Raw genomic sequence first — 12,982 nt, 5'->3', positions numbered from 1 at the left:
TATTGGAAATTACCATTTTCATTTACAACTGTAAATAAAGAGTCGGGTGAAGTGACCTCTAGTTGGTGATCATTTAAAAGCCGGCGCTCATTTGAAGCAAAAAAGAAAATACTCTCATAAACTGCAACTATCTAAACACAAGATACTAACAAAAATGATTTAACCTCAGCAAATAACCTGCAAATGAAAGTATAAATATTTTACAGGGATTGATTTTTGAGGTATATCTCCTGGTCATCATCATAAAATAACTCTAAAGTTAAAGGAATTATTTTTGACATTTTGACATTTAGATAAATAATACTACATAATACTAAAGCTTTGTTTAGCTTATATTACTTTATCAAATCTGAGTTTAGTAGAAAGACTGTTTAAGAAAAATGACAACAATGTTAAAGTTTACACAGTAAAAACTCAATAATTAGTTGTATCTTGTTTGAAGAGTATTGTGGTTTAACTTTCCAACAGCTGCTGCAGATGTTACACAAGGCACACAATGTTGAACTTGTCTTGTTATCCTAGATAATAACACCCTAGCAAATGTCAGGTGTTCACATTACGTGAAATCAACATGCATTAATTATCACATTGTCTCAATGTCCTGCCTCAACCTGGTGAACAACCAGCAGGTAAACCTTAAGCTGCAGGTAGCTGTCAATTCTCTTATACACACACACACACACACACACACACACACACACACACACACGCCTCCATCATGGCCTTATCCCCATGGTTAATTAATTGAACTAATTAAGGGTCCTCGTGTCAGTTCCATTGCCAAGCAATGTCCGTGCCTTATCTCAATCCCACAATGCACTTGATCACAAGCTGCTGTGTTTGAGACATTCCCAAGGAGTGATTAATTAATTCATGAGCATCGGGTCGTTAAGACACACCACATCCCTCTGCCATCAAAGTGACAGTGGTGAATGCGCGGGAGGAACGGCGGCAGTGTGGAGGCGCAGTATAAAAGTAGCATGTTCAGAACCACTCTGTTGATCAGACATGAAAGGCCGACAGACGAGCTGAATGCGGAGGTCAAAGGGCAAAGCTTAGGCTAAATCTGTGAGGGATTTAAGCAGCATCTGTTCTCCTCTGATAGGTCTAATCAGCATTAATAATTTATCGTGAAATTCATTATGAGGGAATGTTTTACAGTGATTCACACATGCGTGTGTGTGAATAAGAAACAGAATGTAAACATATTCTCCCCATTTCATCTCTTCCGTTTTGTTATCTTTAAAGAACATGCAATGCAATTTCATCTTTTTCCGACTGTTTCGCATCGTAGCTAATTACTGAGCCGAGAAATAACGGAGAGTATAATTGTACTTATTGTCTAAGGAACTGCTCTTTCAAGAGCCATTCAAATAATTGAGAAAAATAAGCAACTGAAAAATGTGTACATATCTATTTGACTTCTTTGTTGTGCCCCCTCAAAGCTTAATGCCACAATAGACCTAAGGAGATTCATTCTTCTCTCCGAGGAAAAGCATAGCCTTTCAAGTTTGGTTCACTGAAGCTGCAAGACACAGGGAAAAAAAATTGCCAAAGACACACATTTGAAGATCAAAAGGGGCTGCATTGTGTGTTTGTGGGTGTGTTCGCATGTATGTGTGTCTCTGTATGTGGGAGAAAGACAGAGAGGGAGCCACTGTGGACTGCAGCCATTAGCACAGATTCCAAAGCGTTTTATCAATCTGGTGTGGACCATCAGCTGGTTGAGTTGTGATTAAATTGACTGATGATGTTTGTGGGAAGTCTGCTGTTGACCTCTGTGACCTCCACACGGCACACAGACCATGCATGTATGCACACTCAGAGAGCTGATAACAAAATGCATGCACGTGAAAGAACGTCTAGCTACACAGGCATGAAAATGTCCACACACACACAAACACACACACACACACACACACACACACACACACACACACACACACACACACACACACACACACACTACTGACCTCTCCATCCTTGAGTGGAAGTGTGAGGGTTGGATGAGCTAATCGGACAGACTCCTCCAGATCCTGGGGGACGTAACCCATCACCTCGGCGGGGGAGGACAGGTGAAACAGACAGACAGACCCCCTCACACACACACATTCACAGCAGGGGGAGGGGTCTCCTCAGGGAGCTATGGATGTTTGTACTGCATGTGTGAGTCTGGGGAGGGAGGGAAGCTCAAAGGTGACCAAGGTGACGTCTGGAAGTCAAGTTCAACAAATAATTGATTTGAAGCATTTTGGCTCAGGGGGGGAAAGGAGGAGAAATCAATCAAATACAAAGACAGGACTGTCAAAAATTCCATCAGTCATCTATTAAAACACAACACTGTCAGATACAGTATGAGGGGGCCGGGCTTTGTTCAGCAGACAAGGTTCAGAGGATACAGACAGGATATAGACGAGCTCTTTAGAAGATCTGCAGGAAGGTGCTGTTGTTGTCCACAACGGTCTGGACCTGTGGAGAAAAGAAACACACATCAGTCAGAACAGAGGGACATCAGGTGTTGAACTTTGACCCCACCTCAGATGTTGAGATGTGGTGACAGTTTAAATTTGCGATATGGAGCCCGTAGAAGGACTAGTGGCCATGTAAGGAACATTTCCATCATTAGGACACTCAACCAATGTGACCTTGGCTCACCTTGAACTTATTGGAGCCATAGATTCTACAGGTGGTTTGGACTTCTATTCAGTTAATTTATTTATCAGTTGTCTGTTTTAAAGCAGAAGTAAGCGATCCGGTCGTTTTGGCTAACTTTCTGTCAGCCGATGGAGTTAGCAGTCCCCGCCCTCGTCCCTACGTCACCACATTCACGAGCTTCCCTTGGCTGCACACACAGAGAGGACCGCCCCTTTATGCCGTTCTCTCTCCTCATTGGATAAAGGTTGTAGGATACAAGGAAAGTTTTCTCCTCGGCTTACAGCAGAGCAGAGTGACTGAATAGACCCGTGTTTCAGACCAAACACTCTATAAGTGATTGCTGTCGGAAGATATAACTATTTAAGACTTATATTAACACAAATATTCCGCTTACTTCTGCTTTAAGTATTTCAGGAAAGAGTAAAAAGCAGAGAACTCTAGGATTATAATGAGTCCAAGGCATTATTCCATATGTGATAAATATATATAGAATTAATAGAAAAGATGAATAGAAATATGTCCAGATTGCTACAAAACGTTGTGTCTGCCTTAAAACGCGTCTGCTGAGAGGTTATAGTGAAAATAACACTGACCACAAATACCCCACACAACAATTAATTTGTTGTTTGTTTGTTTTTCTACCAGAAACCCTGAGGACAAGCGATAATCAGGCAAGGAATTAATTCATTATAATTGTTTTCAGCTTTGTAGAAATAAACAATCATGAATTTAGATTAAATTGGTTGCTTGTGATGTTTTCTTTCTCACCTGGTGTTTCTAATTTGTTGAGGAAAATGGCAAATGCAGATTTTTTTTTCTCCCATGTCTATTTTAATGAAATTCTAACATGCCACATGTATGTTCAATGAGTTAATGGTTGCAATGTAATTATTTCTCATCCCTCTCTTCCATGCAGTGATGCCTTTGTGGCATCTTTGTAGCATTGCACTGCAAGAAATGTGGGACAAGTCCACGATTGTCAGAAGAAATAGTTGGTCAAATCATCGGCCCATGTCCACGTGGATGTTCACTGTGCAGCCATGCACAGTTATATGAACACAGTGAATTTACACAGACTATATAAGCTGCTGTTTTTTACAGTGTAGCTGTGGTACAAATATACATCTGTAACTCTTTTGGCCCTCATGACTCCCTGTACACATGGACTGTGAGTATTAGTGTAAAGACACATTCATTTGTTGCTCATTTATACATTTTAATTCACTCATAGTCTTGTTTTTTATTCATAAGGCAAACGTCAATATTCACTCAGTCTTGGTCTCAACTCCAGTGGGAAACATTTGACTAACTTGGTGTTAACTAAAGTCAGCTGCGTCTGAAAACAATACAAAACAATGAGCTGAAGATGCTAAAAAGCTCTGTAAAGTCTAGAGGAGCTGCAGAGTCACATAATCATTCGCTGCACAAAGCAGGAAGATGTGCTTGATCCATTGCTAATATGAAAATATTGATTAGAGCAGCTTCAACTTCATGTACTTGCTTCAAAGCCAGACTTTAACAGCTAAACCAACACACAGAGTGCAAATCCACTAAATATTCAACTGACTGTGCTGCAGACTTGCACTTGCCTTGGGGAGCTTTGTATGGTGCAACTGTGTGTATGTCTGTGGTGGGCTGAGGGTTGGCAGCACCTGTACTCAACGCCCACTCTGCTCCTTCACACTCTCTCTCACACACACACTCACACACACACACACACAGCTTTTTCTGTGCGCCACAAGTTAAGAACGGTGACAGTAATCCATCTCGTAGCATCCCTCAACCAGTCACGGCTGTCACCTTAGCCTCGCCAGGAGCAGATGAACCGCTCACCGGATTTAGGGGCCCTATAGATACCACTGCCACTCATGGTGCCCCGGTTCCGCCAGACTCCTGACGCAACACACACTGACAGATACCAAAAGACTCCTCAGCTAAAATAGAATTCCAATTTCACTGGGTTCAGCGTGCGATAAAACACAGAGCCCTCTTCAATTGTAACTAAACGAGATTAAAGAGGAAAGGGGAGGGGGGCAAATATAGATCATGGCTTTATTAACTATGGCAACAGAATTATGCATGCAAGGAGAGGTGGAGGAGGAAGGGAGGAAAAGGAAGGAAGGAGGGAGGGGCGAAGGGGGTGAAGAAACGAGCATCTTATGCTTTGCAAGGAATTTATCATAATGTTCGCGCCACAAGATCATTTGCCTCTTGACAGGATCATTACGAGATTCAGTGCTCCCACGACCATTACGCAATTTCAGCGTTCCTCCTTGGATGGAATTTTAATTGAATTAGCCCGGCTGGTTACACATGGTGCAAACGATAACATTTTCTGTCTATCTGGGCTCATTGAATCCGCTTGGGGGGGGGGGGGGGGGGCAGAGAGGGAAGTGCTGACTCTTAAAGGCAGGCCATGAAAAAATGGACAAGGTGCTTTTGGTTCAATTCAATATACTGTATATGTGTATATATTTTTTGTCTCAGTTTCCATGCCTCCATACCTTCTTGTTCAGAAACGCATACATGTTGAATCCATGGGCGTCAGCGGCCTCGCCTGCCTCAGCCAGCTGACAACACAACTGTGTTATGCACTCTTCCATTAAAGTGCCCATGTAAGCTGAGGGCAGTGAAGGCATGATGTATGGTTAGGGGGTAAACATGTTCGTATTAACACCTCCAGAGAACCAACCCCCACCAGCCACTCAACTACATTCCCATAAGAATGATTAATGATGCCGGTCGTGTTATGAAAGACGGGGGGGATGGAGGGGGAAGGCGTCACGCTGCAGGCTGACAAGAAGGTTTCACTTGGCTGTGAACATTTTGAACCTTAATTCTTTGATACTAAATGACACATCCCATTAAGGGGCTAGAATTAATGTGGGAGCCGAGTATTGATAGAGAAGTGTGCATATGTGTGGAGATAGTATTCACGTTTTGGTACAATAGCAAAATAGAACTGCTTTTAGTAGGCTACTGGACAGTTTTTGATTTTTGGTGTGGTGAAAACATCTCACTGTTTGCCTGTGTCTAAAGATAATAAGGTTAGATTCCCAAACATTTTTTTAAATAGCATCTATTTGAGCTGATGAAAATGGAATTGGCCATAACCAGCAAAGTCCTGCAACAAAATATCTTTATTATTGAATTTCCAATTTAATTTAAACCTCCCTTGTCCAAGGTAAATCGACCTTATTGTGCTGAGGGTGACTGGGCTAAGAGTTAACAAGCTTGCTAACTTCATAGGAGACAAACAGCAGCTTGTGTCGGCTGTAAAGTTTCAGCAGCTCCAATACTTTCCAGCGAGGAAGCCTGTGAATATCCTGGTGTTGAAAAGTCTCTGATCAATTTTCTGCTAGCTGCTACTTTCTGTTGTGACCTTGTGTTAGCGTTGTTGGTTATATTAATGCTGCAATGCATGCATACTGATCAATTCTGAATATAGATGAAAAACATACAACAACCACTCTGGTAGCCGGCTGTCACTGAGGATGAGAGTTTCTTCAAGGTTGTGCAGGTGATTGGAGCATCAGTGGAAATAAGTTGGCAGGAGGGCTGCAGGTTGAAAAATAAACATACACTTATTAAAAATCACAGTAACCTTGGTGATAGCGAGGCAGTGTGATGTGCAGAATCCTAAACCCAGAGCCACATCTATATAAATAAATAGACTCACCGTGAGTGGGTCTATTTAAGATCTGTTTGAAATACTTCTGACGGTGACCTAGGGAGGCTGAAATGTTAGGTCGATCAATACATTCAGCAAGTGCAGGATATTCTTCTTTTCCAATCCAAATTCCATCAGTCGTAAAATAAAATTCCAAGACACATTTTATTTAGCAAAAAATGTTTAATCTCTCCTTGATGCGTGTTTATTTACAAGTAGTAAATCTGCAAAATAGGAAATAACAGAATATTTACACAATGAATGTTAACCTGCAAACTTGTGACAGTCGCTTCAAGTCTGAAACTCTAAAAATGTATCAGAGTTATTGAAGTATTAAAATTCCTTTGCCAACTCTGTCCGAAATTCGTTTGCTTTGCGTTTCCTAGGATCCTATGTAACTTCCGTTTTGAAAAGAAAAGAAAAGAAAAGAAAAAACTACTGAAGTTGCCAGAAACAGAGGAAAGTAGAAAAGGAAAAAAGAAATAAAAACAAAACAAAACTGAAAACAGAATGATGCCAGGAATTGCATTTGATTCAAGCATGGTTTGGAAAGGCGAAGGAGGCGAAGGAGTGACTAAGCATGTCGAAAGAGCTGAGAATTAAACATGAGATTCATGACTATGTGCTGAATCTGCTCACACTGAAGGCAGTGCAGTGAACTCCACTTGTTAATTTGCTCTGATTTGACAGAAGAACGGCGTAAAAACCCTGCAACTCTCTGTCAAACCGCGGTCGGCAAGTTGTTCTTATGACACATCCCAAGTCAGCAGATGAGGCCGACTCTTCCAGATGACACCGAACGCTCTCAGACGACAGACATGCGTTAAAACCACCTCAATAACAATAAATACAAGTCAATTATTACACTAAACTAGTGCAAACTGAGGGGAAAGAGAAGGGCAGCTGGGAGGGAAGAGCTCTCTACAGATGCTTGCAAAGCAGGTCAATCTAAAAGGCAAGTAGCCATGCACACGATAAACAAACCGACTCCCTCAGCAGTCGTTTAATCAACCAAATTACAACCAGAATACAACACAAATGGAGCATGAACCTGAGAATGGATTGAGAAGGTTTGAGTGTCTGTAGAAAGCCTGAAAAATCAAACTAAATCACCAGCCGGACGCTGCAGCCCTCGATTGTTTTTTTGTTTTTTTTGTGTCTGTGTGCTTCTGCAGAGTGGATTTGTCCCTACTGCACATTGTACTCATACAGATCATGGAGAGAAGCACTGTTAACAGCACTGCTCAGCTCTGGAACAACAGTCATCTATTTCCTTGTCATGTGATCTACAGCTAGAGCACCAAAATGTATGAATGCAGCAAAAGGTCAGCGGAAAAAAAACATGTTTTAAAATGTTTGTGTATAGTGGACTAAGCATATTTTGGTGAAGGTTTTGCAGTTCTCTTCTTTAATATAGTTGATTCTGACAGAAATGATTTCATGTGCGTAGCCAACGCGGCGGTCAGCTGGAAAGGAGAAATTTCTATCCTCAGATGGGCAGAGTGGTCCCTCGCGACGAGTTTTTTCTTTTTTTTTTTTTTGGCAGGTAGAGAATGAACTATCAAGTCCCAACAGGTATCCAGTTGAAGTAGGCTCATATGTTTGCAGCTGTAGAAAGCAATGTCACATCTCAGACTTGTAAACAAAAGGGTGGGTTTGACATTAATTTGGGAGGTGTGCTCACTATTGTTGGATGTGACAGAAGATTGTTTTGCTGTTGTTTTTGTATTGTTTTGTTTTTTTAAGGAACCTGGCGTAAAAATGGACAGCGACAGCATTTATGATCAGCATAAAATGACAGCCCTAATGTTTGATAGAAAAACAAGGTACAAGAGTTAAAGCAGCAAGTCACATTTCCATCACAAAGACACAGATGCTCATCTGATGCAACTATTTCATTTTGATCCTTGAGATCAGGAAAATAAACCTTGAGTTTCGGTCAAGTACTTCAACTTCAGGCAAACCGAAGAGAATTTCGTCTTCTGTGTACCGTAAAATGTACAATTTACATGTGGAAAATAAAATAAAAAAGACACAAAACAAGAACCAAAAAAAAAAAAAAGCAAAACAACCTGATTACAAAATCAAAAATGGCAAACAGCTTTGTTCATCATGAAAAAGTATACAATTTACAAATGAATACATCAACAAAAACATACAGACCACAGTTTGGTTTTTCGGCAAGCAGAAAAAAAAAATGAATCGGAAAACATTATTTCTCACCACAACGTTAAAAACCATGACTTCAAGACTTCAAAAAAAGAGAAACAAAGAAATCCTCTTAGGAGAGCAGTAATAAAAAAAAAAAAAGCTTAAGCCACACATGGCAATAGGCTAGTTTTGAAACAAGAGCTGCAGGCTAAGGGGAGGATTACTCAGCCTTGTGTAGCTAATGAACAGAGGTGTCTCACCTCTGTATCTTTCTATACCCCTCCCCTTATGGATAAAGAGCTAAAATCCCTGTCTCAAACAGATAGGTTAGAGGTGGAGAGAAACCCTCGGTATATCTTTTCCTTGCTCCTTTATTTGGGTATTAACATTGAGAAAATGAAAAAAGAGGTGGCTTTAGGCTGGAAACAGCTTTTCACACTTTGTTTCATCACTGCGAGGCTCCGCTAAGCTCTACCTGACCTCAATGTGGCTCCTGTAAAGACGTAAACAGAGTCTGAGAGCCAACACTTTGGCTCTGCTCTTACAGGGCTGTGTCAGGAAAATTAATGACCCTTCAAGAGATGGATAAAACAAACTCAGGACCCGTGGAATCCCTAATGGTTCGATATGGCGGCTGCGTGGTACAGGGAGCGAATGAAAGGGAGGGGCGGGGTATTTGCGGTAGTGCAATGTAGCTACTTCATTGTTCAGTCACTATACCATGATCCACTGAACTGTCACTTCTTGACCTGTGAAGAAAAGAACCAGCCTCGGAGCCCAGACACTGACACTGTGGTGGTCATGATAAAAGCAACAATCTGTGAAAAATATGTTTGGTTTCCTGAAACCAAAAGATTGCACTGATTGAATTAGGAACAACAGCAGCTTCATGTTATCACCATGACACCATGAACCGGTCCAAACTCGAGAAGACTCGACGACTACTGTATGCGCGCCGTCGTTTCACTTCTTGCTATTTTCACCAAGGATCGTAAGATGGGGTCAGTACTCAACAATTCTTTTCAGTCACTAGGCATTGTTCATATTTAAAATCATACGGTAGCACATTCCATCTAACAAAATGTCTTTGCACTAAACAACATTCAAAGAAAACATGGCACAGTACGACTTTTTTGTTTCATTTTCATTTTTTTGTCTACGTTATTTTTTTTTCTCTTTTGTACTTGAAATATCAAATCATGTTTCATTGTTGTATTTTCATTGTGTTCGTTGGTTTTAAAATGAAAAGGAAAACAACAAAAATGTTTGCTCCCTAATCTTTCTTTAAAAACGTAGCTGTATTTATATATAATATCTATATAGTCTTCCTTTGTAACGTTTCTGTAAATTGTGCAAATTCAGCAGTAATACAAGTGGCGAGAGATCAGAGAGTGGGCAGTTGATTACATTTATACAAAAAAAAAAGAAAAAAGAAAAAAAAAAATCATCCAACATCCTTTGAAACTGTGACGCCCGCTGGAGTCACATGACCTAGAGAGCCTCTCTCCATTGGCTCATCACAGATTGGTCCATCCTGCTAATGACGATGCCATATATGGAGTTCCTTTTTCAGGCTTCCACCGTTTCGTTCCTTGACCACCGCGGCTTCATCACGACAAAACTCCAGAAATCAAAAAATCAAGCAAACCACAAACACCAACATCCACAATAATCAAATGCTGTCAGTTGACATGTTTCTCCATGTATGCGTGTGTGAAAATGTCCGGTGTGTCCCAGTCTCTCACACAGACACATGCCCACACGCCGTATGGGTGGCTGCAGACAAACACACACATACACATGTAAGCGTACACAGGCCCGCCCATCTCTGCCGAACCCCCCCCTCCTGCTTGCAGTATACTGCTTCAGTCCCTTTTGCAGTTCGTCTGTCGTGTTTGTTGGGGGTTGGAGTTTTGTTTGTTGTCTGGGTGAGAGGAGCGAGGGAGAGAGACAGATGGAGAACGAGGAGTGAAGAAGAAGGAGGAGATGGAGGTGCTGGATGGTCCTCAGCTGGTCAGGGCCATTGTGTCGATCACCTGCTCCAGCTTGCTCCTCAGTCTCTGTCTCCTCGCCTGCTCGTCCCGCTCCAAAGCCGACAAGATCTGAAAGATGGAAAGCGGGAGAGAGGTCAGCAAACCTGACAAATGTGCAGTCGGCCTCGCTCTGAAAACAAAACATGGAGGCGTTGATCACAAACAAGCCTGTCAGACTTTGGTGAAAACTCTTCGACAGCCTCAAGCATGATCATGTTTACACTTCAGCTGATTTCAGTTGAACCGAACACAATAAGGAAGGATTTTTTTTTTCCTGTTGTCTGAAACAACCTTTGTGTACTAATTAATTATTAATGTGACAACGAGTATGTGGGTAAGCAGGTAAAATGGAAAACACCGAACGATCAAGGTCAAACAGGAGCTGATTGATGAAAATATCTGGAGGCTGTTAGAGAATCGCTGATGTCTCACCTCGTCCTTGTACTTGACGATGTAGGAGTAGATCTCATGTAGGGCCGACATGCTGTTGAACTGGTTGGCGTGCAGGCGCGACTGCTCCGCCAGGTAGGCACTCATGTCCTGGTCGCTGATGGCTGACATCCTCGAGATGTCGGAGTAGTACCTGGAGGGATGCATACCCAAAGTCAAATAAACAAACGAACAAAAAAAAATCTGGCAAATTTCACATAAAATAACAAAGGGTGTGACGAGATCTCGTGCCACGAGATCTCGCGAGATTAAACTCGACGATATTTCTCATTGTGTTAAAAATCTGTTGCGAGATTTTTAATTTTTTTTTTAAATGTTAAAACAATGTCAAACAGGGTTTCCACTACCAGTTACCATTACTTTACACCCCTTTCCACTACACAGTTATAACTCTACTCAACATGGTTTAGGTGCTTTTCAGTCACAGCTGAGTTCTTCATAGTTCCTCCTCAGTAAAAACGAAACTTATCAACCAGCGCTAATTAACGACTCTGTGGCGGCCGCGACTCTCTCTCTCGCGCACACACACGGGCACATGGACAGGTCGCGTTGTGATGGTAATAAACATATGCGCTAAATCAAATCTTAGAGGAAACACTGCACATAATATTGTTTGCACTTGAAAAAAAGAAAGGAATATTTAATTTTATTTATTTTAACTTTTATAAATTTTAGTTTTAGTTTCAATTTGTGGAAGAAGAAGTTAAAAGCTCATGCTTACATCATGCATGTAATGAGTTATACTAAAACATTTCAAAATGCATGTGCAACTCAGTAAAATAAAAGTATGTTGGTCCAGTCATATATTTTGTCATTGTAGTTTTCTTAAAATCTCGTCTCGTCTCGTTCTCGTGAACCCGATCTCGTGTCTCGTCTCGTGAGATGAGTGTATCGTCACACCCCTAAAAATAACTAAACGATGAAACGTGCGATCATGTACCTTTCTACCCAGTTCTTGTAGTTGGGGATGTCTTTAGCGTAGAGCAGCTTGTTCGAAGGCGAGTCCTTCCCCAGTTTGTGCTCTGATGTCGAACACGAGTCCATGAAGGTCTGAGCCACCACAGACAAGCAGGCGTCTGTGATGCTGTTCTTGTGGATGTCAAAGACAAACTGCGGGTTCTTGATCACGTTCACCCAGAACCGCAACGGAAGACTGGAGTGATGGAGGGAATACGGGAAGAGGGAGGGAGAGGGAGAGAGAGGGAGAGTTGTAGAGTTAGAGGGACTTGACAAATTATTAAGGTGCAGAGAGTTGAAGCTGCTTTCACACTCTGGCTGAACAAAGGAGAAGTCTGAGTGATAAAATACCTGAGGCAGGGGAAACACGAGCAGCGTTGGTTCCTTCTGCTGCACTGCCAGAGTAAAACTGCTGCATATTCGCTAACTTACACTCCACATTTTCTCATACTACAGCAACTTTTTTTCCCACAACACTAATGAGACACAAACCACCCACCGCACGCTCCCACTGATGCCCGTTTTATATTCACAGAGGTGCAGACGGAAACTCACCAGTTGCTCTTCCAGGTGTGCCGTACGTCTGAGTCTGATATGGAGTGTTTGTCTGCCTGCTCATCCAGGAAGTCAAACATGTACTTGATGGCGAGGGGCAGGGCGCTGCCTCTGTGCGCTGTGCTGAAGATGGTCTCAAACAGGTCGTCCACAAACTTCTGGAGCGTACCCTAAACAGGAGAAACAACACCGGGTTAGGTCTTATAAATAAATCTATGGCGCCTTTCAGTAACGTTGCAATTCAAATCTAAGTATTTCTCTTAGATCCACATGATTAAGGAGTGAGCAGTGAAGTTACAGCTCCACTAAACAGCTGCAGCTCACTCCTGGCTGCAGGCGACGGCTGCCAGTAGCAGGTGTTTGGGAACGACAGAGCCTTGGTTTTCCTTCTCCAACTTTTCTGAGAGTTTGTGATGCTGCCGAGCGCTCGGTGTTCTTTACAGTGTTTAGGATGGGGTCCAACGAGAGTTCAGCCCGAGGCTGTTCTGCATCGTTTGCTACCACATCATAC

The 12,982-nt window shown here is 42.0% G+C and overlaps 1 protein-coding gene across 4 annotated transcripts in view; it reads right to left on the bottom strand.

Annotated features, from left to right (window-relative positions):
* Window positions 1-6,488: 6,488 nt before the first annotated feature.
* plxna1b (plexin A1b) overlaps window positions 6,489-12,982 on the bottom strand; it is a 198,054-nt gene continuing 191,560 nt past the window's right edge. For all 4 annotated transcript variants that reach the window (XM_085775985.1, XM_085775987.1, XM_085775986.1 and 1 more), the window contains exons 29-32: window positions 12,472-12,641; window positions 11,900-12,112; window positions 10,942-11,092; window positions 6,489-10,578 (exon numbers count right to left, since the gene is read on the bottom strand). In XM_085775985.1, coding sequence (XP_085632111.1) covers window positions 10,483-10,578; window positions 10,942-11,092; window positions 11,900-12,112; window positions 12,472-12,641 — 630 coding nt within the window. In that variant the 3' untranslated portion in view covers window positions 6,489-10,482. The remainder of the gene's footprint in view (window positions 10,579-10,941; window positions 11,093-11,899; window positions 12,113-12,471; window positions 12,642-12,982) is intronic.

This window comes from Trachurus japonicus, chromosome 5 (genome assembly GCF_045865225.1).
Source record: "Trachurus japonicus isolate A0001 chromosome 5, Traja_1.0".
In the NCBI taxonomy this organism is placed as follows: domain Eukaryota; kingdom Metazoa; phylum Chordata; class Actinopteri; order Carangiformes; family Carangidae; genus Trachurus; species Trachurus japonicus.
This window is presented reverse-complemented; position numbering and strand designations above follow the sequence as displayed.